This window comes from Doryrhamphus excisus, linkage group LG1, assembly GCF_037039965.1.
Source record: "Doryrhamphus excisus strain RoL-2023G ecotype Guam linkage group LG1, RoL_Dexc_Guam_v1.1, whole genome shotgun sequence".
NCBI lineage: Eukaryota > Metazoa > Chordata > Actinopteri > Syngnathiformes > Syngnathidae > Doryrhamphus > Doryrhamphus excisus.
Genome location: NC_136357.1, coordinates 29,721,180 through 29,748,160, shown reverse-complemented (window position 1 = coordinate 29,748,160; position 26,981 = coordinate 29,721,180). Strand labels below are relative to the sequence as shown.

The 26,981-nt window shown below is 46.9% G+C and overlaps 1 protein-coding gene across 1 annotated transcript; it reads right to left on the bottom strand.

The window, feature by feature from the left end:
- Positions 1 to 6,986: 6,986 nt before the first annotated feature.
- On the bottom strand, positions 6,987 to 26,435 carry tshz3b (teashirt zinc finger homeobox 3b). Its single transcript, XM_058078588.2, has 3 exons — positions 26,037 to 26,435; positions 25,520 to 25,857; positions 6,987 to 11,772 (listed from the first exon to the last, which is right to left on the bottom strand). The coding sequence occupies exons 2-3, from the start codon at positions 25,557 to 25,559 to the stop codon at positions 8,216 to 8,218; spliced, it is 3,597 nt and encodes a 1,198-aa protein (XP_057934571.2). The 5' UTR covers positions 25,560 to 25,857; positions 26,037 to 26,435; the 3' UTR covers positions 6,987 to 8,215.
- Positions 26,436 to 26,981: the final 546 nt, after the last annotated feature.

The window sequence follows — 26,981 nt, the reverse complement described above, 5'->3', positions numbered from 1 at the left end:
TATCCAGTACAAAGCCTGTATCTATCTGGTATCTATCTGGCAGTTAACCTTTATATTATCCATAGTTATCCATTATTATATATCCATCTATCCAATATTCATTACTCATTATTATTATTATTCAATATTCAGGCGGGTACACTCTGGACTGGTTGCCAGCCAATCACAGGGCATATCCAATATCTAGCCGGTATTTAGCCAGTATCTATCCAGTATCTATCTGGTATTTATCCAGTATATATCCAGTACCCAGCCAGTATCTATCCGGTATCTATCCAGTATCTATCTGGTATTCATCCAGTATATATCCAGTACCCAGCCAGTATCTATCCGGTATCTATCTGGTATTTATCCAGTATATATCCAGTACCCAGCCAGCATCTATCCAGTATCTATCCAGTATCTATCTGGTATTTATCCAGTATATATCCAGTACCCAGCCAGTATCCATCCAGTATCTATCCAGTATCTATCTGGTATTTATCCAGTATAGTATATCCAGTACCAAGCCAGTATCTATCTGGTATTTATCCAGTATATATCCAGTACCAAGCCAGTATCTATCCGGTATCTATCTGGTATTTATTCAGTATACATCCACTATAGATTGTCAAGCTTCCCAAAAGTTGCCAAGGTCTTGAGTGAAGCGGCTGATGCTTGCAAATCCAAAAGACACTTTATGAAGAGATGAAAGAAAGTGACGGCTTTTCATGAGGACCATATGCGGAGCTCTAACTCTTTAACACGGCTGGGGATCCATCCAACAAGTCTCCACTACCATGATGGAACTTTCATTAGGGTTATCTGGAAGCAGGCTTCGTTTGCACAAATGATTAAAAAGTCTCACCTTCGCCCCCTCGCTACCAAAAGTGCTCCTCTGCAGGTGGATGCCACCCAAGGTGTGTGTGTTCCTGACCTTTACAGAGAAGTTCTATAAAGTCGGCTCTAACAAGCTGACTTGTGGAGATGAAATGTGCGGCATGGCCAGTGAGGACCACCACAATGGCAACTCCTGCTAAGTTCTTCTTCTGTGGCTAGTCAGAGTTAGCATTCCAGTGTAGGAGAAGCCCTGGTCTTCGTCTTCTATCTTTCATTCCATCTCCTTGACGCACTGCCCTCACCTGGCTGCACTTGGGCCGACAAGAGCAGCTTTATTTTCTGAAGGTGCAGGAAGGATGCGCTGGTGGCTGAGTGACGGGCACAGCAGGGAGGATCATGAAGCAGGAAGCAGACAAAAGAGGCGGCTTTCGTCGTCACACACAATGAAGCAACACCACAAAGAGACCCCCAGGATTTCAACAAGTGGGGGTGGGGTGTTATTTGACACCAGTGTAGACACACACAAGGCTCCATGGCCACGAAGAATGCCGTAGTATGAATGCGAACAATGAAGTGGATGCAGAAGTATATAGAATACTTGATATCCATGTTGGATGCCTTCTTGGGATTTATGGAGGCAAGCAATTCCTGCCAAACTCAGTCTTTGACTCTGGACATTATGGCTGAACCCCAATTCTATCCCTTGGCCCTCGGCCCTCGGCCCTCGGTTTTGCGCGATCCCGAGAATCAAGTTGTGTCCCGATTCTCATTAAACCGAGGGTTGAAGGGTAAGTGCTGAGGAATATTCACCGCTTGCTGAGAAGACGGAAGTACAGAGACTGAAATGAACGTAAAGATGTAAGTAATTACGCATAATTATTGACTTTCACAGAAAGGTCATTCATGTTTTGTTATGTATTCAATAATTTGCTACTCCATGTCTCCACAAGATGGATGGTCAGGACGTCAACGACTAAAATGGATACGCTATCTGGACAGCACACCGCATCATCTAACTTTAGGCAGCTTTTGGAAGCTAACCTTGTCCATCTATTGCTTACGTCACTCTACATTTGTTTTCAGGTTAGCATATTACTATTATGATTGTATTTCCAATGAGTTGATATTTGTAGCCCGTCAATCATGCACGTGTGTCGTTCCTGCAGGAGATGCTGAGCCAGGTGAAGTCAGCACACAGCATTCCAGCAGCATTCCAGCAGCATTCCAAAGCTACCATCTCACTATGGAAAAGTCAAATACAACCATTTGGTTATATCATTCCGGCCTTTCCCGAGAAACATCAATGACAGGAGGAGAGCGAGGCCAAAACAGGGAGGATTTTGAACCTTGATCAGGTTTATACATTTGTTGATGAAGTTTGTCATATGGTTATTTCTATTCTTTATGCACATTTCATACGTTCTATTTCTATAAATGTTTTTACACTGCTGCTCATTACACTTGTTTGTTTTGCAATAAATGCTACAATTTGTATAATGTGTACCTTTTATTTAAAAAAGGAGGTAGACAATACAACATTTACATACAACGTATGTTCCCTCCCCCTTTATTTGTATTTGCTGGTAGTGTCCTTTCTACTGCTACCAAACACCATGGTCTTAGTTTCACGTCGGTTCAAGGACAATCTGTTATTATCAAACCATGGTTTTGATATGACCATTTCATCTGTGACCTTTCTAATGGTTTCTTCTGTGCATTGAAATCATGTAGAAATGAATTCACCTTACTTATGGAAGGAAACATTTATTATGAACAATGATATCTCACGGTCTACCTTTGTCACAGCCAGCAAGCAGTGAAGGGGGAAGACAAAGGGTAAGGGTATGGTTGAATACCGTGACACTCTATGTAGTGTATACGTACGTATATAGTCATGATGTCATCAATATCAAGTGGTGTCCCATTTCTTAGTGGCTTCTTCCCCTTGGCCCGGGGTTTGAAGGGGTAAGGGAAGGGGTAAGGAAGGCGTAAGGGAGGGGGTAAGCAAAGGGGTAAGGGAAGGGGTAAAGGAAGGAGTAACAAAGGCGTAAGGGAGGGGGTAAGGAAAGGGGTAAGGGAAGGAGTAAGGGAAGGGCTAAGGGAAGGGGTAAGGAAAGGGGTAAGGAAAGGGTAAACAGGCGTAAGCCGAAGCTGAAGGGCTAAGGAGTAGAATTTGGACGCAGCCTTTGTCTTCCTTTCTAACACCAAGATGTCCGCCAACAGTATGTGTACTATCTACCAGGATAAGCACATGTAGAGTATATGGTTGAATACTGTGATAGTGTATGTACAGTACATGTAATACAGTTGTAGTACTGTGAGTAGTACTGCATGTAGAGGCTAGGTACAGTACATGTATAAAGTACAGAATATTTTCAAGTAGACTAAATGTAACCAGATAAAGATCAATGCGTAAGTTGAAGCGCCGCATTTGGGCGGCAGGGGTGAACGTTGGCGATGACGTGGCGAAGAGACGAGCGACGCTGCAGTGATTGATCACATTAGTATCTCATTGCTCGCTCTTAATTGGATCCCAACCAATTAAAAGCCGGCTCGGGTATGACCTCGCTCGCATCCTTTGTGCTGTTTTTGCAAATTCCTCCGTGTGGATTTATATCTTTAGCTGCGGGAAAGGTTGTAATATTTCACCATGAGAGGACTCAGGAGGACGAGGGGGGGTTGGTTGCAGAAACACCGCATCAGCATATATTGTAATTTCATTTTGATAAGGCCACGCTGAGAGAACCCGCTCGGATCATCTTGGACGTTATTTAGCGGCGTGGAGACACGCGGGTGCCGTCATTAGCAGCTCTGTGCTAACACCACGTGCTAACGGCGCCTGCTAGCAGTGCGCTATGGCAGGATAGCATCTGCAAATGAGGACAGGTGCTCCACACTGGGACATGCTGATAAGTTGCCTTCAAGGCGCCCTTATTTCCTGGATGAGCTGATGTTTGTCGTTTAGCTGCCTTGTATGCAAATCCAAGCACATTAATATTCCTGCTTTGTGTGTGTGCGTGTGTGTGTTCGCCATTCCTCTTATGGCCTGTCAGAATATCCCTTCAGAGCCATGTGATCGGGTCGGGCCTTGTCGTGGTTCCATTAGCGAGCACAGCCGCTGGAAGGCGTACGTCTGTGAAAGCCACATTGCGACCGTGTGATTTTCATTAGCACCATTTTCCTTACAAAAAACATTTCACCTTTGACCTTCTGGCTGCATGATGTGGTTGGCATACCTACCTACCTGAACCCCACCGCCCTTTGATTGACTGACTATGTAGCAAACATTGGAAGGATTAGCGTTATGGCAGAAGCAGGAGTGTCAAACAATTGAAACAACAGCAGAAAAATGTGACGTATTTCCTTTCTCAAATGGATTGGTATTGATCAGATGTTGCTATATGGAGCCATGGATCACCAGGGGCCGAATGGCAGACGACCTCTTCCTCTCAGTCAACCGGTCAGCAAACATACACAATTTTTGCATTTATTGCATTATGATTAATTCTTCAATTAGTATTCTTCAGTTAGTATTTTGTTTAATTTCATGTTTAGCCTATTTTTATTTTTTTATTAAATACATACATGTCATTTTCTTTCTCTCTTTCTCTCACCAATATAGCACAATTACATGACTGCTGGGGGGGGGGGCGAACCCCAATACGGTATTTGGAAGGGCAGGAATAAAGACTTTTTTAGGAATAATGAAAGGAACAACTACTTTATAAAGTATTAGTATTGGGGAACAATGAAAACATCCCCAGTGCATAGCCGGATCAGCCAATCAGCAGTCGGGGGCGGGGACAGAGCGACACAGAGCAGTCTGTGTCACATGTTGATGTTGCCAATGATATTGTAATGGCGGCTGAATAACTACACCTCAGGATGGCTGTATTCACTTGGCCATTTATTGGAACAGCAGCATGCAGCACTTCCTGTCTTGGCGGACTCCGGTCACGGCATGAACCCTCCCCAACACTTCCTCCATCTCTTATTCTAGCCTTTTGCTCTAACCAGCATGCTGAACCTGGCCGCCCTCTATGGGTGACACATGGAACAGCAGCTTGGACCAACACAATGTACCCAACCTACAATATTTCATTCCTTTTTGGTTCAGCCATCTATCAGGTTATTATTATTATTATTATTATTATTATTATTATTATTATTATTATTATTATTATTATTATTATTATTATTATTATTATTATTATTATTATTATTATTATTATTATTATTATTATTATTATTATTATTATATCCTTACAGGTTCATTGGTGGATTTAGGAAAAACATGGATTCCTAATTAATTTATATTTTTATTATCCATATTTTATTTTATTAATTATCATTGTTTTCGGGGAGGGGGTATTTTTTATTTTATTCGAATACAAATACACCCGTAATGACTACTTATTATCGTCTTACGACTGTGTTTGGCTTTTTTCTTTCTTTTTCATATTCAACTTGATTTTTGTCAGTATAAATTAACTTTTCATCCTGTGACAAATCTCCTGATCCCACCCCCCCCTTCCTTCTGTTAACCCTCCAGTGTCTATGTATTGTTTTCAAACCTTCTCAGTGATTGTTGAAAATATCCACTTTATATGAATATCACAGTTGTAAGTACACACTTAATGTTTGCAATAAGTTGCTACATGTATTGTTTATTATTCAGCTATGTGCGTATGATCATTGACACTTTATTTTTACATAGGTTATCATTATTTCATATACAGTATATGAGCAGTTATAAACATAACAATAATGTGACTGTATTTTTTTCAAATGCACTACGTCCAGTATCACAAGCAGTTTTCCAACTGACTTCATATCATCAGCCACCACCCAAAACACCGTCAGTGACTGATGCACGATCGTGCCTGCTGTTTTAAGAAACGCACCGTGTAGTTGTGAAAGAAGTTTAAGATTACAAGGTGCATCCTAATGTTTTCTGTGTGACTCGTGTCAGCCGTTGTGCGTCTGTGCAGGTGTACCTAATGTTGTGGCCATGCAGGCTATATGTACATGTCATATGTAATCGTGAATGTTACGGCCACAGGTTTAGCAAGTAACTTCAGATACAAACCACCGCTGAGCCACTGCCGCCATCTTGGGAGAGGCGGTCGCTGTGTGTGACTGGCCAATCACAGAGCGTGAACCGTGAATACATAATGATAAACATAATTTTTTAAAACAGGAATACGGATAATGACCAAGTGTACTTGTTTCATACTTGTATCCAGACAAAATGCAGTATCCGGCTCATCCCTAGTATATCCCACACCACGTCACTAGGTGTCAGTAATGCTACATTGGCGAGACATTAGCTTACATGACATTACCTTAACACTGCATGTAGTGATTCCTCAGGCGGTCAGTGGTGCAATAAAATAAATAGATGATTTATGATTCTATATGAGACCAGTTTGATTTGTCAGCTGAAACATAAAAGTAGCTTTTCATTGAAGAAAAGAATTGAAGAGTTGAAAACACTTCACTATGGAGTATGTGACCTTTAACCTTTGCTACATGAGCTATTACCATGGTAAAAGCCTCAAAGTACTTTCATGAATTTGACATTTGCGGTTTTCCCTCTTGAGAGTGAAATAAAAGAATGATTTCAAATGTAAGACGTCAGATGACCCGCGCGAAGCTTTATTGACACGAACACGCACGCACGCACACACACGTTCCTGCACATTGTCTCCTCCGCATGATGCTTGTGAACTTTAATAAGCTTCTTCTTCGCCCCGGCTTGCCTTTTGTGAGGACAGCGCGCCACAGAGAAGAAATTGGCTTTCTTACACTTCAATTTCATGCATATTTTCTTTGAGGCTAATGAGAGCCTTAAATACGGCGCCAGACTTCAGGCTGACATTTTCACACAGCGTGGCACCTTGTCACCGCAAATGAAGTCTCTCTCTCTCCGGCCGTGTTGGGGATCTGCAGCATCACCTCATTCTCGCTTAGCGTTCTTTCTCTGCTCTTCGTGTGCAGCTAACAATACGTGTACGGAAGTCACCGGCAGCAGACAAAAGTACTACAGAACTACTACTTTACGTTGGACCACTTTTAGGGAACTCTAAATTGTGTCCGGCATCAGTTTTGATATTTCATGACTTGAGTCGACTGTACAGTCATTGGCCGGGGTCATGCAGTCATTGGCCGTCCTGGTGTGATCATGCACTTTTTTCCTGTTTTGAAGTTTTGTTTTGCAGTTTTTCCTGTTTTGCAGTGTGTGTGAGCGCAGGCGCAGGGACCGATCCGGAGCCCCGGTCGTCACAGATGCCGGTTAGCGGCGCCAAACAACCGAGCCGCACACAGGATTGCAAAAAACATCTTCTTTTTTTAATGCTGCAGTAGAAAAGACGGTTATAGTCACAGGTGTACAAGAAGGAGAGAAGGTCTTTACATGCTCGTATTTTACACACCTCAGTCACTTGGGCCTGTCACTCTAACACAGCGTAACCATGGTAACCATTCTTAACCCCGCCCCAAAAGATAATGCTGCAGTGTGGCATCAAGAGAAAAAAAGAGTGCTCATAAATAACAGGGTACATCTTTTTGGACTTTTCATACGTGTAAAAAGACTTCACCCCTTCAGCACACGTCAGGTTTTTTTTTCTCAAAATTCATCAGTTTTTTGCGATGTCCCTTTTTTATCATTTGATGAAATAACACGTATAAAAAGTCTTGTGCAAAACAACGTCATTCATGTCTTCATATGTGCACCGGCAGTCTTTTCTTTAAATTAAAAAATATAGAAAGATGTATCATTTAGACAGGAATGACTTTCTGTTTTCTGTACATATTTTACACACCTGCAGCAAAAAAGCTCCCTGATCAAGTACAGGATCCCCTTTCTCTTGTTTTCATCGGGAAACTGACACTGAATTTGGGAAAAAGCAGAAAAGACATTTCTGTTGCAGCTGGACGAGCGCCCGTGGAAGTTTGCATCTTAAGTGCTTTGACCAACTCTCAGGGTTCAACTTCCTGAATACGCCTAATATTCCACACATCAAGTCACAATCTGACATTTCTTGTTTTGTCAGAAAAAGTCAAACAAGTGTAATATTCCCATGGGAAGTAAAACACACTTCTTTAAATGCCACCTTTTCCCAGGAACGTGACATCTTTTTTCCTAACCATTGCCATTTTTGTTTTCACTTCATTCTTTGTGGATTGAAAAAAAAGGCATGCAGCTTCTCACATCCTGCTGATGTGAAAATACAAAGTCATTTACACAAAGTACAAAAGACTCAGATCTTGCATGGCGGGCTCACATTCGGAGCTTTGCCGGCCTCCCACGGTGACAGCAAGGACACGTCATTGTGCTGGTCCCGTCTTGCTACAACCTGGTGCTACGGTAGCGCTCAAGTCCGCTAATCCTTTGTTACTGCTTGTCCAGCTCGCAGACGTACATGAGGTGGTCCTCCGGTGACTTTCCGTGAGTCTTGCTAAGGTGAAGCTTGACGGCGTGCTTGCTGGCAAAAGTCCGGTTGCAGAGCTTGCATTGGTGCACGGCTGCGGCGGCGTCCTCGTCTTCATTGGGGGAGGGCGAGGCCGAGGAGTCGGCCGAGGGCAGCGGAGTGGGCAGAGACGACGGCAGTGAGACGGGAAAGGACGAAGGCAGGGACGTGGGCAAGGAGGAGGGAAGCGGATGGCTGGACGGATGGAGGCCCGACAGCAGCTTGTCAGAGAGTCCTTTGATTTGGCGCTGGTGCTGCTGGCTGATCTGGCTGAGCAGCTGCTCCCCAGATAGCTTGGGAAGGTCTCGCAGTCGGAAGCCCAGATGGGACTCCAAGTGGCTGACGTAGGTGGACGGTGAGCGGATCTGTGAGGCGCAGTCACTGCAGAAGAACACCGGGTGACCCGAATCCAGGTTCTTTAAGAACTTGGTGCCACCGGTTCTCCTCAGCTGGTACTTGACGTTGGCCAACCAGTGCGATATGGTGGTCATAGAGAGTCCGGTAAATCGGGAGATGTGCATCCTCTCCTGCGGGCTCAGGTCTGACATCATGTACTTGCCATCTGTAGTTTGTCTCAGGCTGGAGGCAAACTGGGCCTGCAGGATGAGGAGGTGCTGAGGATTCCAATTGGACTGGCGGCCTTTTCGCTTCTGGGCAGGTGAGACTTCCTCCGTGTCCTCCTGAGTAGCACCTTCAATGTCAGAGCGCTCCGACAAGCTTGTGGGTGTGGAGGCCTTGGAGACCACCTGGCTCTCTGTCAGGTTCCTCAGCATGTCGGAGATGTCCGAGAGAGCGTTTTCTCTTAGGGGGGATGTGGACATGAACGAAGCGACAGCAGCGGAAGCTTTGGTCATGGTGACTGCAGAGGACGGGGACACCGACATGGCGGGATTGCCGTTTTTGTCAGCATGCTTTCCTTTGGTGAGATCGATGGGTTGATCGTTGCTTGGGCGCTGCTGGTAGAAGTAGCGGTCCAGGTGGTCGCTGCTAGACTTTTTGGCCTGTGCAAGCGGGGTGGAGGTCGCCACTGCGGCCTTCTCTGCTAAGCTGTTGCTCATCTTGAACAACATGCTCATGGGGTCCAGAGAGGGCAGGGCGGGCTTGGCGGCCTTCCCCAGGTGAGCATTCATGACCGATTGCAGCGCGCTCAAAGGGTTGACAAACGGCTGCTCTGGAGGTGGGTGGTCGGTTATGATGGCCGTGCTGCCACATGGAGCCCCCGTCTGGGGTGACGACTCCACACCGTTCTCCGTGGCTTCTGTCATGCTACTGTCTTCATTTGTTCCACAAACTTCTGCAGAATTCAGTCCGACCAAGCTGTCAGGAGTTTTACAGCCTCCTACTTTCATGTCTCTGGGGGATTCGCCTGTGTTGGTGTCCTCCACTTCACTGTTGCAGGGAGAGGGCGTGGTCCTCATTGGAGATGACCTCACAAAACCACCGGGCTCCTTCAGTTTTTCCTCTACCTTTGCCACTTTCTCCGTCACCTTCTTGACCAGCTCCTCCATGGCGTGGAAGTTGTGCTTGGACAGAGGAGATGTCTGGCGGCTCGGAGGCGTGACCAACGGCTGGCTCTTGCTGGTGGGAGAGAAGATTTCTGCTCCAGTGAACATAAATTTCAGAGGAGAACTTTTTCCAGAGTTCCCGAGAGACAGTTTCATTATGTTGGGGAGCTGATAGGCGGCATGTATGCTGGGGTATCCCCCCCAGCTTGGTGCTCCATTCTGGGCTTTGTTGATGGCTGAGGTCACTGTGTTCTCCAAGGACTTGAGGATGTCTAGACCTCCTTTGGGATTCTCATCCAGGTCTTCCTCAGTCAGATATGTATATTTTGAAGAGATATCAAACTTCTCCTCGGGCTCGTCCTCACCTCCTAACATCTTGTCCTTGTTTGCATGGCTAGCATTGTCCACCATTAGGTCTTTAGTGCATTCCTCTTCCTTTTCCTCCTTTTTGATCTCAGCTGCCATGGAGGTGGGAGACATGCTGGCAGGAGGAGGTACCGGAGCGGGTGGGGGGGAGAATGTTGTGGCAGCCAGAGGAACTGACTGGACTTTCTCCTCCACAGCAGGGCTAGATGTTGGTGCCGGACTGGGAGCCTCGATGATGGGTTTGCCCTTTTTGATGGCAGAGTTGGTGACTTTGATGAAGTGTCCGGTCACCATCATGTGGGCGGTCAGTTCTTGCAGCGTATCATGAGAGCTGCCACACTCCATGCATTTGAGGATTTGCGACTTCCTGGACTCAAACTGCCAGGCGTAGCTGGCGCCGTTCTGATGTCCGTAGCGGTTGTTGGCCGTGATGTACGGGTTGGAGGCCTTCTGGAGCGTATCGGAGTCGGCCAGAGAGGCAGGCTTGGGCGTGGCTCCTCCATTTGAGTCCGGTGAGCTGGGGATGTCCAGCTCGATAGGGACTCTTTTCCGAGCGGAGGAGATGATCTTAGCTGCCACTGGCGTCACAGGCTCTTTCAGAGGCACTTTTTGGTAGTGTTTGGTCTTGATCATGTGGACACTTAAGTCCTGGAGGGATTCAAACGAGTGCCCGCAGTACATGCACTTCAGAACCTTCTGTGCATCCTCCTTCCCTTCCATCTCCAGCAAGGAGCGTTTCCTGGGTTTCGACCAGCGTTTGGCGCTCTCGCCGTCTGTCTCGTGGTTGTCGTCTCTGTAGTGGCCAGTCTCGTTCATGTGCACCGTTAGTTCCACGAGCGTGTCGTATGCAGCGCTGCAGTCCTTGCAGCGGAACTTGCTGGCGCCGGTGAATATGGAACCGTACAACTTGGAGCTCTGGCGGTACAGCTGCACCGTGCTGAAGAGGCTGGGTTCTGTCGAAGGTGCCGACACAGCCAGAGCGGGATGCTGAGCCACGGCTAGTCGGCTCTGGTGGTTCTGCGAGGCCTGCTGGAGGGTCTTGGCAATCGCGGTCTGGTGCCAGTCGTAGCCTCCGCTTCCACAGCTGCTGTTGCTGCTGCTGCTGCTGCTGCTGTGACTACGAGGAGGTTTCTCTGCCGGTGGCTGGCTCAGGTTCAGGTTTAGAGTGGACCAGTAGGAGTTGGTCAGAAAGGAGGTGTAGATGGCCTTCATCTTCTCCAGGCTGTCGGCCACAGACCCGGCGGTGGAAAGTGCAGCCTCGTCTCCATTCCCCGGCACGGCTGCATTGTCTGCCACGGCCATGATGGTGGAGGACAGGGAAAGAGCATTTGTGGGGTCTTTGAAAAGAAGAACATCGTCTTCGGTTTTAAGGGGCGGGCTCTCGAAGTCCGACATCCTGTCACTAGATTCACTCAAGTGGGACTCGCTGTCCAGCTCCTGGCCAGAAAAGTCGGCTGCGTTGGGAGAGTCATGGAAGTCGGCTGACCCTGGCCTGTCCTTGTCCTGACAGAGGAACTTGGGGGCAAGCTCCTCCCCTTCCTGGGCCGAGTCCTCTCCGTCAAGGTCCTCATCGAGCAGAGCTGCTTCTTTCTCGTCTTCGGGGACGTATGCTGCGTAGAAAGAGAGAAGAGAAGGAGGAACATTTGTTAGATGCACGTTAACAGCAGATGAAAAGATGCTAATTCTCGGTTCCTGAATGAGCCAGAAAGAAAAAGACTTTCTGCTGAGGCAACCTCCGTCATCCCGCACTGACGACTTCCTGTCACAGACGCTTGTAAAGGCGCGTGTTCCTCCATTGGAAGTCTTTGTTCTGCACGGCAGGAATGAGCGGCAGTGATAGAAGGGAAGGGAGAGGGGACGGGAGGTTGGCAGTGAGGGCGGGGGAGGCGGCTCTTCAAACATAACTCGCCACCTTATTCTTCTCAAGGGGCAACAGCTTGAAATTAAAACTAAATTTGAAATTAATGAAGCACATTGCGGCGCTGGCATTCGTTTCAGAAGTAATAAATTACTTGTATCAACCTCGGAGACAGCACTTCCTGTCTGTCAATTAATATGTCCGACGCCTCTCCTGCAGACTCTAATGCTTTCCCGAACAGACACCCTCGCCATTTAAATTAAGCATGCCTTCTCACTCATTACACCGCTCAGCCCTCGCCTCCTCGTAAATAAAAATGAATGCCTGTGCGACAAATCTCTCCGGCAAAAGCCATTTGCTTCAATTACCAGAGATTAGAAAAACTTGTGTTATTATTTACAGTTTAGCCGCGGGCCAATGCCGGCTTCAGGCTTTCAATTTAGATTAAAATCCCTCCGCTTTAGGGAAGAAATGAAAGTGCGTTTGTGCACCTTGGAATGTGTGCATCCATCACAGCATCTGATGATGCAATCTGCTTTATTACTTGCCAAACAAAGACAGCGTGTTTAGCACCGCTGCGCTGATGCTACATGATGCAGCTGGCCACTGGGTGTGGCTTTGTGACACATGACTGGCGGCCGTCATCAACACAAAATGGAAATGATCCATTTGTAATTATTTCATCTGCAACGCGCTTTTTTCATGAAGGTACGGCTGGCAAAGCAGAAGCATTGGCGATGCTAGCGCTCGACTGAGGGGAAACACCCACACACACGCACACACACACGCACACACACGCACACACATGCACTCTGCCTGTCATGTAGCGGCTGCTGACAAACATCTTCCTGCCTTCAGGCGAGTGTTCAGTCCAACAAAGATGAACTTTAACAACACGTCCATCTTGTCTGCTATTAAACGTTCTTCTGGGACAAGTGCTGTATTAAATGCTCTAAGTGCTTATGTCATAATTCTCATATCATGTCATCATATCGCAGATAAGTACGTTTTTATCTATAATAAGTGGGGGAAATCTATTTGTGGTATACGATTTGATTGCAACTACAATGATAATTCCATCCAATTTTATGTAAAAGGATATCAATTTGGGAACTATATTTAAAACAATACAGACAGCAAGCACATTTTTGCAATACTATTTCCTTTATTATTAGCATATTAGCTCTTAAACTCGCCCACAATCGTTCAGCAAATCCAAAATGTGAGCGAGTGAGACCTCTCACTCTGACACAAACATGTTTTTGTTTATTTGTGTCAGCTCCAGATAAGATGAGTTTATTTATGATACCGGTTTTAACTTCTAAACATTTGTGGGTTAAAAGCCTATTTAGGAACATTCAGAAAGGATTATTAGGAAAGATTTGCCTCAATGCACCTTTCCTTCATGAAATGTACAAATAAAAATTGCTAAAACAGGCCAATAGTCATAAGACATTTCATCCTAATTGCAAACCTAATGTCATTTCATTTGTCTTTCACAACACATTAAAATACATAGAAATTCATCATTGTATTACAGTACATATTATTGTATACTCTATTCATTAGAAATCCCAGAAATTAGTATTCCCCCTTTTCCTATCACCTTCTACCTTTGCTCCCAAATGCTGGTACGATGTGGGAATGCATAAAGGTAAGATGTGATGACTTTGAGTGCTAATGTGCATCATTGTGGTAGTTCCATGCTAAATGGCTAACGCTAGCACAACACTGGACTTCAGCCACGGTCGTCACATTGACAGCCCGTCAATAGCAGCTGGAAGTCCAATTTAGCTGGCAGTTCAATGCCAAAATCATCAGAGATGTGAACTTGTGAAAAGCACTGGTTAGCTGGGCCCCTCTTATGCCAAGGTAGCACTGGATATGACAATAACAACAATAGCTGCTCTGCTCCGGTCTCTGGCAGGCCATGGGGTCCGTGATAAGTCCAACACAGCCACGGTAGATCCTAATAACTTTGGTCTTGCTACAAGAGCCATCTGCCAGGGCTAACTTTAAGCTCTGGCAGGGCTCACTTTACCAATCTATATACTCTTTTGTTAACACGTCACGGCTGCCCTAATATATATATATATATATATATATATATATATATATATATATATATATATCCAGGTAGGATGTTTTGTGATGGAAAAGTCTCATCCAGTTGATCTGCTGAAGAGCAGAAGAGGAAGCACACGGTGTAACAGAACGTGTGCATGCTTGGATGTGTTTATGTTTACACTGTAACCCTGAAACACACATGCCCCCCCTCCCCCCACACACACACACACACATAGAGCAAAGTCCTCACGTGCACTTTGCAGCTATCTATTACCTGCCAGAGTGCCGTGATGTCTTTGGACAGCACTGATCAAAAGATGTCATCCGACCTCGACGCCGGGGAAGCTCGGCGGGGCGTGCGCGCGTTCCCCAGTAAATCACAGCACGGCCGGCTTGTAAATAAAATGACAGGATCACTTTAAGGGCCTGTCAAGTGGGGGGGAGGCCATTATGATAACGCCCGCTGGCTCCCAACGCAAACGGACACGGTTAAATTCACCGGCCGCCGTCTAATATACATGATATAGCTCTCTTCTCAACTGTTACCTCAGCCAAGGAAAGGCTTTCTATGCGCAACAATCCACCAAACACCTTCTGCAGGGGGTGTGGCCTGTGGAGGAACACAGGTCAAAGGGCACAACTTTACTTCAAACTGATTTTGTCTCCCCATTAATGCAGTGTTACATGTTTTCCTAATGCATATTGTTGTGTACATACAGTACAATACATACGCTACTGCATGTACAGCACAATACATACGCTACTGCATGTACAGTACAATACATACGGTACTGCATGTACAGTACAATACATACAGTACTGCATGTGCTGTACAATACATACGATAATGCATGTACATTACAATACATACGATACTGCATGTACATTACAATACATACAATACTGCATGTACAGTACAATACATAAAGTACTGCATGTATAGTACAATACATTCAGTATAATATACACTAGTGCGTGTAGAGTAGAATACAGTATGTAGAGTTTTATGCATGGTGGTAAGGGAAGGGGGCAAATGTCTTGATGACATTTCATACAAGTCAATGTGGGAGGGGGGCATTAGAAATATTAGCATGTTTACACTGCCCAGCTGTGGATGACACGTGCACACACACACACGCGCGCACACACACACACACACACAGGTAGCAGCAAGATGCTGGAAAGACTCAGCGCCTCATCATCAGACGCACAGAGAGAGAGCGAGAGAGAGAGAGAGAGAGAGAGAGAGAGAGGCGTAGGAGAATGAAAGGGGGATGAAAAGCACGTCCTCATGATGTCCCGCCATTGTTTGGGGTCAGTGGGGGGTCGGGGCGGGGGGGGGGGGGTAGTGTGAGGTACAATGTGAATTTTTGGTGTCGGATGTTTGGGGATGAGTAAATGTTTTACACATGTGAGAAAAACCCAACACTGAAGTACACGACACTGGCGGAAATATCACACACTCATATTTGAAATAGATATTACTTACTTCTCTAAATACTTCCCTGCTGGCTGAAATTAGAGTGAAGTTGTCTGTGTTTGTGTGTGTGTGCGCGTGCACGTGTGTGTGTGCGCGTGCACGTGTGTGTGTGTGCGTGCATGTGTGTGTAGAACCTGAAGCGAGCCTGGGGCTTTGAACAAGAGCTGGAAGAAGAGAAGAGAAGAAGAGAAGAAGAAGGCTGACTAATGGTTTTGGTCTTCCACCCGGACTTTGGCTGCTGTGGGTCCCCCTTTGTGGGAAGGAGTAAGAGAATGTTCTGGAGCACGTGTGTCCAACTCAGACCCGGGGGCCAAATCCGGCACGCCTGTTTGACAAATAGCAATAGTGTGGGACAAAGTGCAAAGATGGAGTCAGTCAGCGATTGCGTGGGCACGACGTCGTCCTGGTGTCTTCATTTGAAAGAAATATGACATGTGACCGTCACACATATCATATTTAATAAGGGTGCCCAATTTGACCAAAAGTCACCATAATGAAGTCGGCATGACTACGTTTGAGTTTCACTCACTGAAAAAAGTACCAACCCGGGTTCTAGCGGGTCTGGGCTCCAGGAAAGTATCAGCCCTGTGAAGAATCTCCAGTCCAGCGCTGACTGGCTGATATGATATTTATGAGCGCATTAAGAAGAAGAAATATGGAGCAACGCTGCTTTTGATTTCATTGCTGCTTTTAGTGGCCTTTAATGAAGAGCATTTCCCACAAGGCCCGGCGGTAAAAACACTAAAAGCTCTGAGAAGATGACATCAGGTGGACGGAAGGCACCTTTATGACCGCCTTTAACGTCTATTACATGATGTGCATCGCCACAAATATACTGTACGTACTCTATGTACTACATAATGGTTGTACTCTATGTACCGTACGTACTAGTACTACGTACTAAAGACATATGTGTTCCCAAATGTGTTCCCAGCGTCCAAACAGGAAGCGTTTGGAGGAGTTTGGTGTGGAAGAGTGGAGGCCGTTCAGGATAGGAAGGGGAGTAGACCAAGTATGGTTGGCTCTTCCTTTGTGTTGGCGTGCTCTACAAACACCGTGAAGCGGCCATGTTTGATCACGTGACCATCAGTCAGCCTCTGTCATCTAATTCATTAGAGGAAGAGGAGAGCCTCTGTTATCTGCTCTCGTTCCCTGGCGTCCGTCTGAGTGCTGGCGGTGGCGACGTGGCGCTCATCAACATTTCAGGTGGAATTTCTCTCTCTCGCTCGCTCTGTCTCTCTCGCCCAAATCCCAAGCAGGCGGTTACGGGATGATATCTTTTTAATTATCTTTTTCCGCCTTTGATTAATTATTCGGTGTGACGATGACGGGCGGCGGCTGGAGACGCTTTTCACCTGCCGCCGCTTGACTGACGGCCCCTCTGTCCGAGTCCAAAGCAAACAGCTGCTGCCATGATCGCCTAGCAACCACGTGATGGATGAGGGCGAGAGATAGATGGCCACAATAAATCACCACATCTGCCTGCCGCAACCCGGGAGGTGGGGGGTAGCTGCTGAGGTTCCTGAGCATAAATATACTGGAGATGTTGTCACACCGCTTTCCACCTGGCTAACTCTCATACGCGCTAGAAGCTCCGAGGAAGACCTCCGTCCATGCCTTCCATACAGGCCAGAAACTCCGAGGAAGACCTCCGTCCATGCCTTCCATACACGCTAGAAGCTCCGAGGAAGACCTCCGTCCATGCCTTCCATACAGGCCAGAAGCTCCGAGGAAGACCTCCGTCCATGCCTTCCATACACGCTAGAAGCTCCGAGGAAGACCTTCATCCATGCCTTCCATACACGCTAGAAGCTCCGAGGAAGACCTTCATCCATGCCTTCCATACACGCTAGAAGCTCCGAGGAAGACCTTCATCAATGCCTTCCATACAGGCCAGAAGCTCCAAGGAAGACCTCCATGCATGCCTTCACCTATGTATTTTTTAGACCGCACGGCTGTAAGCCGGGAGACCACCACACGTGGAGGCGGGACGACAGGACAGTGGGGGGTCAGAACAAGAGAGGAAATGAAGAAGAAGAAAATAAGCTGAGGGCGGCATTCAAATACGCTTTCCCTCCACATCTTTGTAAAGCTGAGATGGCGTACCTAATATAGTGGCCAATGTGTTTGCTTGTAGTATTATTTGTAGTACAAGAGCAACAACATCTCCACTTCACTCTTCACGAGGAAACCTTGCAATCGTTAGCTTAGCATGGTTAGCATGGCTAACTTCATGTGTCATTAATTTGCATATTCATCAGCATACAGGTACACAATACAGCTCCAGTATCCCCATCATGATGTGTTCATCAGTTCTCATCTGTGGCGCTCCACATTAATTTGTGGCGGGCCACCAAGAAAAAAAACAATGGATGGATAATAATTATTGGAGTTGATTGATGGATGGCAATAACACGGAGTGCAGTACCACTACCCGTAGTAATACTGCAGAGTCATGCATCTTCTCATATGACCAACTTCCCTTCTTGCTAGCATACAAGCTAACATCTGCAGTGAGCCTTTTAAGGGGAAAATGTGTCAAAGGAGTGTGATGCACACACACACACCCACACACACACACACACACACACCTCCCCCAGCTCAGTTTCATTAGCTCACTGGCAGGGTGGCACTTCTCAAGCTCATTACTGAGGAAGGATTTATGGCGCGGCAGCCAGTGGCGGAGAAAAGGCATCTGTCAATAATTGCGGGGAGCAGCGCCTCCCGTCTGCACCAGCTTTGAAATCTCATTAGCTATGCGCTTATCAGGCATAAAGATCAAAAACATTACTCAGCGCCGACACGCAAACATTCATTAGTGACAGCTTTCACCGCCGCCGCCAAACAAAACACAGCACTTCCTCGCCATCCGCCTCCTCTTCCTCACCTGACTCCTCCTGAGCGCCCCACACGCGGCCACGCCCCCACCCACAGTGCCGCTTCCTGTTTGTTTGTTAGGATGTGGAGAGCATCTGAAAATGATCACAGGAGGAGGAGGAGCATAAACCACTTTTTGGCAACCTCTGGCCACTTCAGGGTGTGTGTGTGTGTGTGTGTGTGTGTGTGTGTGTGTGTGTGTGCATGTGTGTGTGTGACCAGAAGAGGAAGCCACTGTCAGGCTGAGAAGGATGTCAGCTCAGGCTGCCTCTGATTACGCTGGCCTCAGACGGTCCCTGCCTTTCATCACGTGTGCACACACACACACACACACACACACACACACACACACACACACGCACACACACGAGAGTGAGGGCTGCCAGTCTCACCAGGAAAAAGGCGAACAAAGCCATGCCATTGTGCAGCTGTAACACAAGCCCCGCCCCCACTGAGGGTCAAACACATACACAGGAAGTGCAGGTAAATGTGGGTGTGGTATCATCAAAAGCACTCCCACGTGCTGCTCCTGCATTCGTCTCAGCCAATCAAAGCTGGAAGGCAAACAAACGCTCGTCATGAAAATGTAAAAGCTGGAATTCAACCCTGCGACCCGACACTTTTTTGGAATGTTGTCCATCGTGAAACAATCCTTACGTAGGACACCCATCCATCCATTTTCTACCACTTATCCTCACGAGGGTCGGGGGGAGGGTGCTGGAGCCTATCCCAGCTGTCTTCGGGCAAGAGGTGGAGTCCACCCCCTGGTCTGGTGGCGTCTTTCTTTTTTCTGTCTTCTAAAGATATCCAAATAGATCCAGAGGGGCAGCTAAAAATGCCCGTCATGTGACACAGCTACCCCGCCCAGAAAGCCACAAATGTCCATCAAGTGAGCTGCGTATGAAGCACATTGTTATTATTATGAACATAGTTACATAGTTGTTCTTTTCCTCCTGGATACGCCCTGCTCATCATCATTCCTTATGTCCTTATGTCCTATATGTCCCCCATGCAACATTTCACCCCCCCCCCCATCAGCTGGGCTGGTCACATTGGTACTCAGCAGTCCGGTACAACCATCAAAGATCCCTTTTCCAGCATGAGATGCACACTTTGACAGAGGAAAAAGAGAATGCTATGTGATATGCTATGTGATGCCATGTAAACATCAAATGTTAAATGATCAAGAGAATGGCATATAAACATAAAACATAAAAGCATCAACTAAAGACAATGGCATATGAACATAAAACATAAAGGCATAAATAAAAGAGAATGGTATATAAACATAATGATATATGAACGTAAAACATAAAAGCATCAATCAAAGAGAATGGTATATGAACGTAAAACATAAAAGCATCAATCAAAGAATGGTATATAAACATAAAACATAAAAGAGAATGCCATATGAACATAAAACATAAAAGCATCAATATAAGAGAACGGCACATAAACATAAAACACAAGAATGAAATTAAACACTGCGGTTTAGTTATTACTGTCGGGTCAGGGTCGGGGTCAAGGTCAGGGTCAGGGTCAGGGTCAGGGTCAGGGTCAGGGTTATTTCACTAGGGCTAATCAACAAATCCTTATTTCTTCCCGTCCTTCTCACCCCCGGGTGGCACTTCCATCGCCATTTTTTTCCAAGAAGGGAATATCACCAAGTCCTCCACCATCGGTGCCATACTGGTGTTGAGAAGCACAATGTTATCGTTATCAGTATGAGTTTGAAAAGGAAGATACATCTCCGTCGGCATCTCCGTCGATACCGTGCCTGTCATTGGACTGTGTCCCTAATGAAGTGTCCATAAACGGCATGGGAAATGAGAAACGTGTTGACGGACTGAAAGAAAGGCGTGAGTGAGGAAAGCAAGTCCAATTCCGACACCCAAATCAGGAAGTGTTGATCATCATCACCAAAGATCATTAATGACACGGCGTGGCTGCTAATGCCATCATGGCTAATTGGGAGCATACCACAGGCGCTTGTTAAAAAGTCCAAAAAAAAGGTGGTGTTTTTGAAGACGGTGCCTTAATTAAGACCATCATTATCCTGGCTGCTGGAAACAAGGTTAATTAGCTTCATTATGTTTACGTCTTTCATTAGATCCATTGCAGCGCTGACACGCTAAACACCACATCCTCGCCGCTAATGTGGAGTGCAGCGCACGCTGGAGAGACCTCATGTACTCCTAGCACTCCCTGTAATGCATGTGTGTGTGTGTGTGTGTGCGTGTGTGTGCGTGTGTGTGCGTGCACGTGGCTTTAAATGGGCCACTGCATCTTCACTCAGCTCAGAGTTGCAACTTAACACGCATCCAGCGTGATTAATCTCTTGCTATGGTTAACACACACGCACACACACATGCACGCACACACACACACACACACACACGCACACACAGCGCCATCAGAGAAATCAGCTGCTGTGCCTCTCCTGCTGCCATGCATGTCTTGTTGGCCAGAAGAGGAGGTTTGATGCTAATGCTTCCATAAATTAGCTGGTCTGGACGCCACAGTCGGCGAGAAGGTAAAAGGAGAGAAGAAGCGAAAGTGGCTAATAATGACCCACGTCAGCCATCGGCCTCAGGCACCGACGTGCACCTTCACGTGCACACACGGGCATTCATCTCAAACAATAGACAATGCGTGTGAGGATGAACGTACACGAGACCTAGCAAGCCTGTTAGAAGCTGTTCCTTCGCCTCCACGTGACGCGTTTGCTCTGAAGAGCTCGCCATCGTCCCCTCCTGCCAAAGAAACATGGCCGCCACAGGGGGCTAATGAGGAGGCGCGCCACTCTCTCACCTCCATGCAAAACCACCACAAGGAAAAGGAGCTTCTCCGCCAGCCGTGGCTCACCTGGGATGAAGGGGGGTGGGGGGGGGGGGGGCTAAGCGGGGAAAACCAGGATCAAGTATATCACGTCTGGCGAGGGCGCCGAGCTAATTGGCGAGCGTGACAGCGCATGAGCTTGTCATCTCCAATCATCACACCCGTCACAGATCCATCAGGGGTGGCTAATTAGGAGCATGCTAACGACCAGCTTCCTCTTCTCATGTTAGCCTGGCGCTACAAACACACCTGGAAACATCTGGAACCGTCCCGCAAAAGGACCCAAACACTCTCTTGCTACAGCGATAAACCAGCACATGTGTGGACCTTAACATCTAAGGGCCATCTATCAATACATCCAATCCACCCATCAATCCATCAATCCACCCATCAATCCATAATCCATCCATCACCCATCAATCCACCAGAAACAAAAGAGTATATAGATTGGTAAAGTGAGCTTAAAGTTAGCCCTGGCAGATGGCTCTTGTAGCAAGACCAAAGTTATTAGGATCTACCGTGGCTGTGTTGGACTTATCACGGACTCCATGGCCTGCCAGAGACCGGAGCAGAGCAGCTATTGTTGTTATTGTCATATCCAGTGCTACCTTGGCATAAGAGGGGCCCAGCTAACCAGTGCTTTTCACAATTTCACATCTCTGATGATTTTGGCATTGAACTGCCAGCTAAATTGGACTTCCAGCTGCTATCGACGGGCTGTCAATGTGACGACCGTGGCTGAAGTCCAGTGTTGTGCTAGCATTTAGCATTTAGCATGGAACTACCACAATGATGCACATTAGCACTCAAAGTCATCACATCTTACCTTTATGCATTCCCACATCGTACCAGCATTCGGGAGCAAAGGTAGAAGGTAAATAGAAAACGGGGAAATGCATCCAAATACATCCATACAGCCATCTTTGCATGGGAGAACGGTGCATCGCTGTGTTCAATGACCGTCAAACAAAGATCGAATGACAGCCATAATATATTTACCGGTATATGTTATTGAGCATTTATCTTCAAACATTTCAAAGATAATAACAAACACACCCAAAGGAGGAAGTCAGGTCGTCCTTGGGCATGCGTGGCACAGATTGCGTTTCCAGGACAAATTGCGTACCGCTAGAGGCCATAAAATCCTATTTGGAGGACGTAGCAGCGGCATAACAAGACCAAGATGAGCGAGGCTGCAGTCAACAGCGTCAGTGGAACGGGGCGCACCGTGGTGGAAGTAGAACAAAGTTGGCGTACCGGTACGCACATCCTCACGCTAGGTTTATTTTACAAATCACAACCTTTGCCTACGCAACTTTCTAGCCCCACTTTGTGCATAAGCAACTTTTATAAATGAGGCCCCCGGTCCTGAAAAGTCCACACGGTCGGGGAGACATCCACCCCTAACGGCGAGGAGGACGGGGGTGTTCTTTTCTAGGGCTGTACTTGACTTGTACGCCTTGGAGGATCTCCCCAGCCTCCCTTCTGTGGCGGGGCGGCGGCCCACCTTCAGCCTGATTTTCCAGCCCATCTGCGTCTTCGCCAGGTGATGGTTGACTGCGTCCATCACGGCCCAGACCAGGATGGCAATCAGGGACAATCACTCGCCATCCTCCCCCAGCTCCCGCCCATCGCCGCCACGCAATCAACTTGTCGTCGCTCACTGCGCCCTGCACTTCCTGCCCACCTTATGACTTGCAGCTGTGTGTGTTTGTGCATGCATGCATGTGTGTGTGTGTGTGTGTGTGGGTTGCTAAACGTGAACGCCTCCTTTGGAGTTTGGACAAACAAACAAAAGCTAAATGTTCATTCCAGCTGAATAAAAAAGGAAAATCATCCATCTGCGTGTGTGTGTGTGTGTGTGAGTGCGTGTGTATGCGTGTGAGTGTGTGTGTGTGTGTGTGTGTGTGTGTGAGTGCGTGTGTATGCGTGTGAGTGTGTGTGTGTGAGTGTGTGTGTGTGCGTGCGTGTGTATGCGTGTGAGTGTGTGTGTGTGTGTGTGTGTGTGTGAGTGCGTGTGTATGCGTGTGAGTGTGTGTGAGTGTGTGTGTATGCGTGCGTGTGTGTGTGCGTGCGTGTGTGTATGTGATTGACCATTAGGACCATTGATGAATGAGGCTGTCCGAGGGCAGACAATGAAATCAAATATGAAAAAAGTCTGTGACGGAGCAAAGCAGTGTTCCGCCTCACCATAATACGTACATGTACTACACACACTGTGTGTGTGTAGGGGGGGTGCGCACGTGCGTGTTGCATGCTTGTTTATGTGGAGTGTAAAGTCAGTGCAGCGTGCCGTGTGTACATGCACCACTGCACATATGTAATTACGTGTGTGTGTGTGTGTGTGCATCTCGTGGATATTACAATTTGATAGAAGCTAAATAAAAGGGGGAGGGGCCTCAAGCCAAATATTTCAAGTCATGCATTGATTATTTTTAATGAAGTGGAATACTTGGAAGCCAGGAAGAGAATCAAATGTTGTTGGAGATTCCTAACATGATGATGCTTCATTAGAACATTAGAACGTTAGAACATTAGAACATTAGATCATCTTTTCTCTGGTGGACTTCCTGAAGATAAAATATCTGAGCTGCCGAGCAGACTTTTACATCTGTTTGCATGTACAGGAAGTGTGTGTGTGTGTGTGTGTGTATGAACCAGCTGACATTTCAAAAAGAAAAGAGGGGACCCGCATGCAAGAGAAGCAAGAGACCACCTGGACGCTCCTTCCATCATCTGCTTTTTTACTGCGTACTATGAAATACACATGGCGTAATGAAGAATACTAGAGAGAATACTAGCAGTACGCGCCAAAAGGAGTGTGTGGGAGTACAAACATATTTCATGCAGAAAAGGGACAATAGTTAGCGTCCTAGTGGGTGTAGGGCGTTAGCATCACATGTCCGTCACGGCACAGATAGGGTGGTTATGATGGCAAGATGATGGTTATGATGGCGAGATGATGGCTATGATGGCGAGATGATGCTCATGTTGGCGAAACGATGGTTATGATGGCGAGATGATGGTTATGATGGCGAGACGATGGCTATGATGGCGAGATGATGCTCATGATGGCGAGACGATGGTTATGATGGCGAGACGATGGTTATGATGGCGAGACGATGGTTATGATGGTGCGATGATGGTTATGATGGCCACGCTTTCAAACACAAGACATTTCTTCATTCTTTTGGAGTAAAAAGACGTTGCTGACCAAGTGGAGCAAGAGAATAAACGCAAGATGGAAAATTTTTCAACATTCCACACAATCCATATATGTGGAATAAACGTTCACCGTGGGAACACCCGCTTGTCATTCTCTATACAATATGACTCTATACTATATGACTCTACACAATATGACTCTATATATGACAGCAAGTATTTCTATATGTACTGATGTTTCTCATCATACAACATAAACATGCATGCTTGTCATCATTCCCATCCATACTTTAGTATGAGTGTACACTGTATTTGAGTACACTGTATGTGGGTATACTGCGTGTGAGTGTATACCTTCAGCATTTCCATTTCAAGACAATAAAATGTATTATTTGTGGAAAGACACTTCAGCGTCCTCCGTACACGTAAGCAAGTCACCATCACGTATTACCATAGGATGGAACAGAAGTACAACATGAAGTAGTGGTGCAGAAGGGAATGTGTCAAGGAAGAAGTAATGAAGAAGTAATGCTTATAGCAGGGTAAATAATGAAGTAAGTAAGTGAAGTATTGGTGAAAGGAGGTGGAGTGTAAAAAGAGGAGTAAATGAAGTATTAGAGGAGGTAGAGTGTCAAAGAAGAAGTAAAAGATGAAGTATTAGAGGAGGTAGAGTGTAAAAGAAGAAGTAAAAGATGAAGTAAAATAAGTCAAATATGAAGTATTAGAGGGGGTAGAGTGTAAAAGAAGAAGTAAAATAAGTAAAAGATGAAGTATTAAAGGCGGTAGAGTGTTAAAAGATGAAGTAAAAGATGAAGTATTAGAGGAGGTGGAGTGTAAAAGATGAAGTATTAGAGGAGGGAGAGTGTAAAAGTGTAAGTAAAAGAAGAAGTAAAAGATGAAGTAAACGAAGTAAAAGATGAAGTATTAGGGGGGCAGAGTGTAAAAGAAGAAGTAAAGGTTAAAGTTTTACAGGAGGTAGAGTGTCAAAGATGAAGTATTGGAGGGAGTAGAGTGCAAAAGATGAAGTAAAAGATGAAGTATCGGCGTGTGTGAAAGGAGTACGGGTGCGTACCGGAGGCGCGCCGCGGCGCTTGCTGCTTCCTCCGCGGCATGTCAGCTCCGGCGAGCGGGCGGACTCTTCCTCTGCAGCCCCGCTGATCCGAGGCTTCCTGCTCGGCGTCACGTCTCCTCTCGACGCTCGCTCAGGACTCCCGCATGGATGGAGGGGCTACCGGAGAACGGCGAGGAGGATATTCCTGCCCGCCCGCCTTCCTTCCTTGTTCGCCGGCGTCCCGGCTCCCTTCCCCGCTGGCTGCGGCGTCTCGGCGGGGCTGCGTGTCGCCGCCTCGGTGTGCGGAGCTAAAACCTTCCCGGCGAGGTCCTTCCTTCCCCGGCAGGCTGCAACAGGCTCTGGGGGGGACAATCAGACGACGGCGTCAGTCAAAAGTGCGGAAAAAAAGACAGGCAAAAAAGGCGAGAAGACACTTGGACCTCTGTTCAGATGTTCAGATGCCCCCCCCCCACCACTCCCCCCACTCCATCACCCCAACACACTCACACGCGCGCGCGCGCGCACTGTGCGCACTTACTTGAGTGAGACTCACACGCACGTGAGTGGCAAGAAGCCAGCCGGCCTCTTCAAGTCCCGATGAAGAGGCGTGCACGCGCGTGGGTCGATGCGATCCGTTCTTGATTGGGTCTTCCTCGCTGCGATCATGTGCACGAGGAAGAGGAAGAGGAGGGACACTTTTTCCAATCTTGTCTTTTCGTCATTTGGATCGAACTTCTTCTCGTGCACATATTCCACTTTTCACCCGGGAAACTTCATCTCCGGCTCCCGATGCTCCCCGGCTCTTCCTCCATCTCCGGCGGGAACCGGCTCGTGTCTAGGCGCGAGCCTCCGTGCGAGACGGACGATGTTTTCCCGGCAGATCCCACCGACACTGTGCGCGGCTGCGGCAGTGCTCGCCGTTAGATCCGCCCAAGCATCTGTCCGTCTCTCCATTGGCGCATCCATCATCAGGGGCACGCACGCACGCACGCACGCACCAGCCGACAGAGCCCCCTCCCACCTCGGAGGCAGACGCTCTCTGCGCGTCACGCTCACACGCGCGCGCGCACACACACACACACACACTTCTCACTGGCACGCACGGACGCGTGCGTGTGCTGCTTGTTCGCGCAGAAAGAAAACCAAACTTCCAAATCTTCCCAGGAAAAAAAAATATATTTTTTTTATTTTAATTTGGGATTCGTTTCAGCAAGAAGAAATGTGCAGGTAAATAAGATAAAACTAATCTTCTCATACGAATCATCTTTTTCTCATTTACCATCTACCTCATATTCATATCAATGATCATACTAACCATAAATACTCATCTTTTTACCATCTACCTCATATTCATATCAATGATCATACTAACCATAAATACTCATCTTTTTACCATCTACCTCATATTCATATCAATAATCATACTAACCATAAATACTCATCTTTTTACCATCTACCTCATATTCATATCAATGATCATACT

Bases quoted from the DNA above. Each gene is read 5' to 3' on its own strand.
- tshz3b (XM_058078588.2), bottom strand. From the start codon at position 25,559: ATGCCGCGGAGGAAGCAGCAAGCGCCGCGGCGCGCCTCCG. The intron at 11,773-25,519 runs GTACGCACCCGT...CTTTCTACGCAG, and splicing joins AGCGCCGCGGCGCGCCTCCG to CATACGTCCCCGAAGACGAG.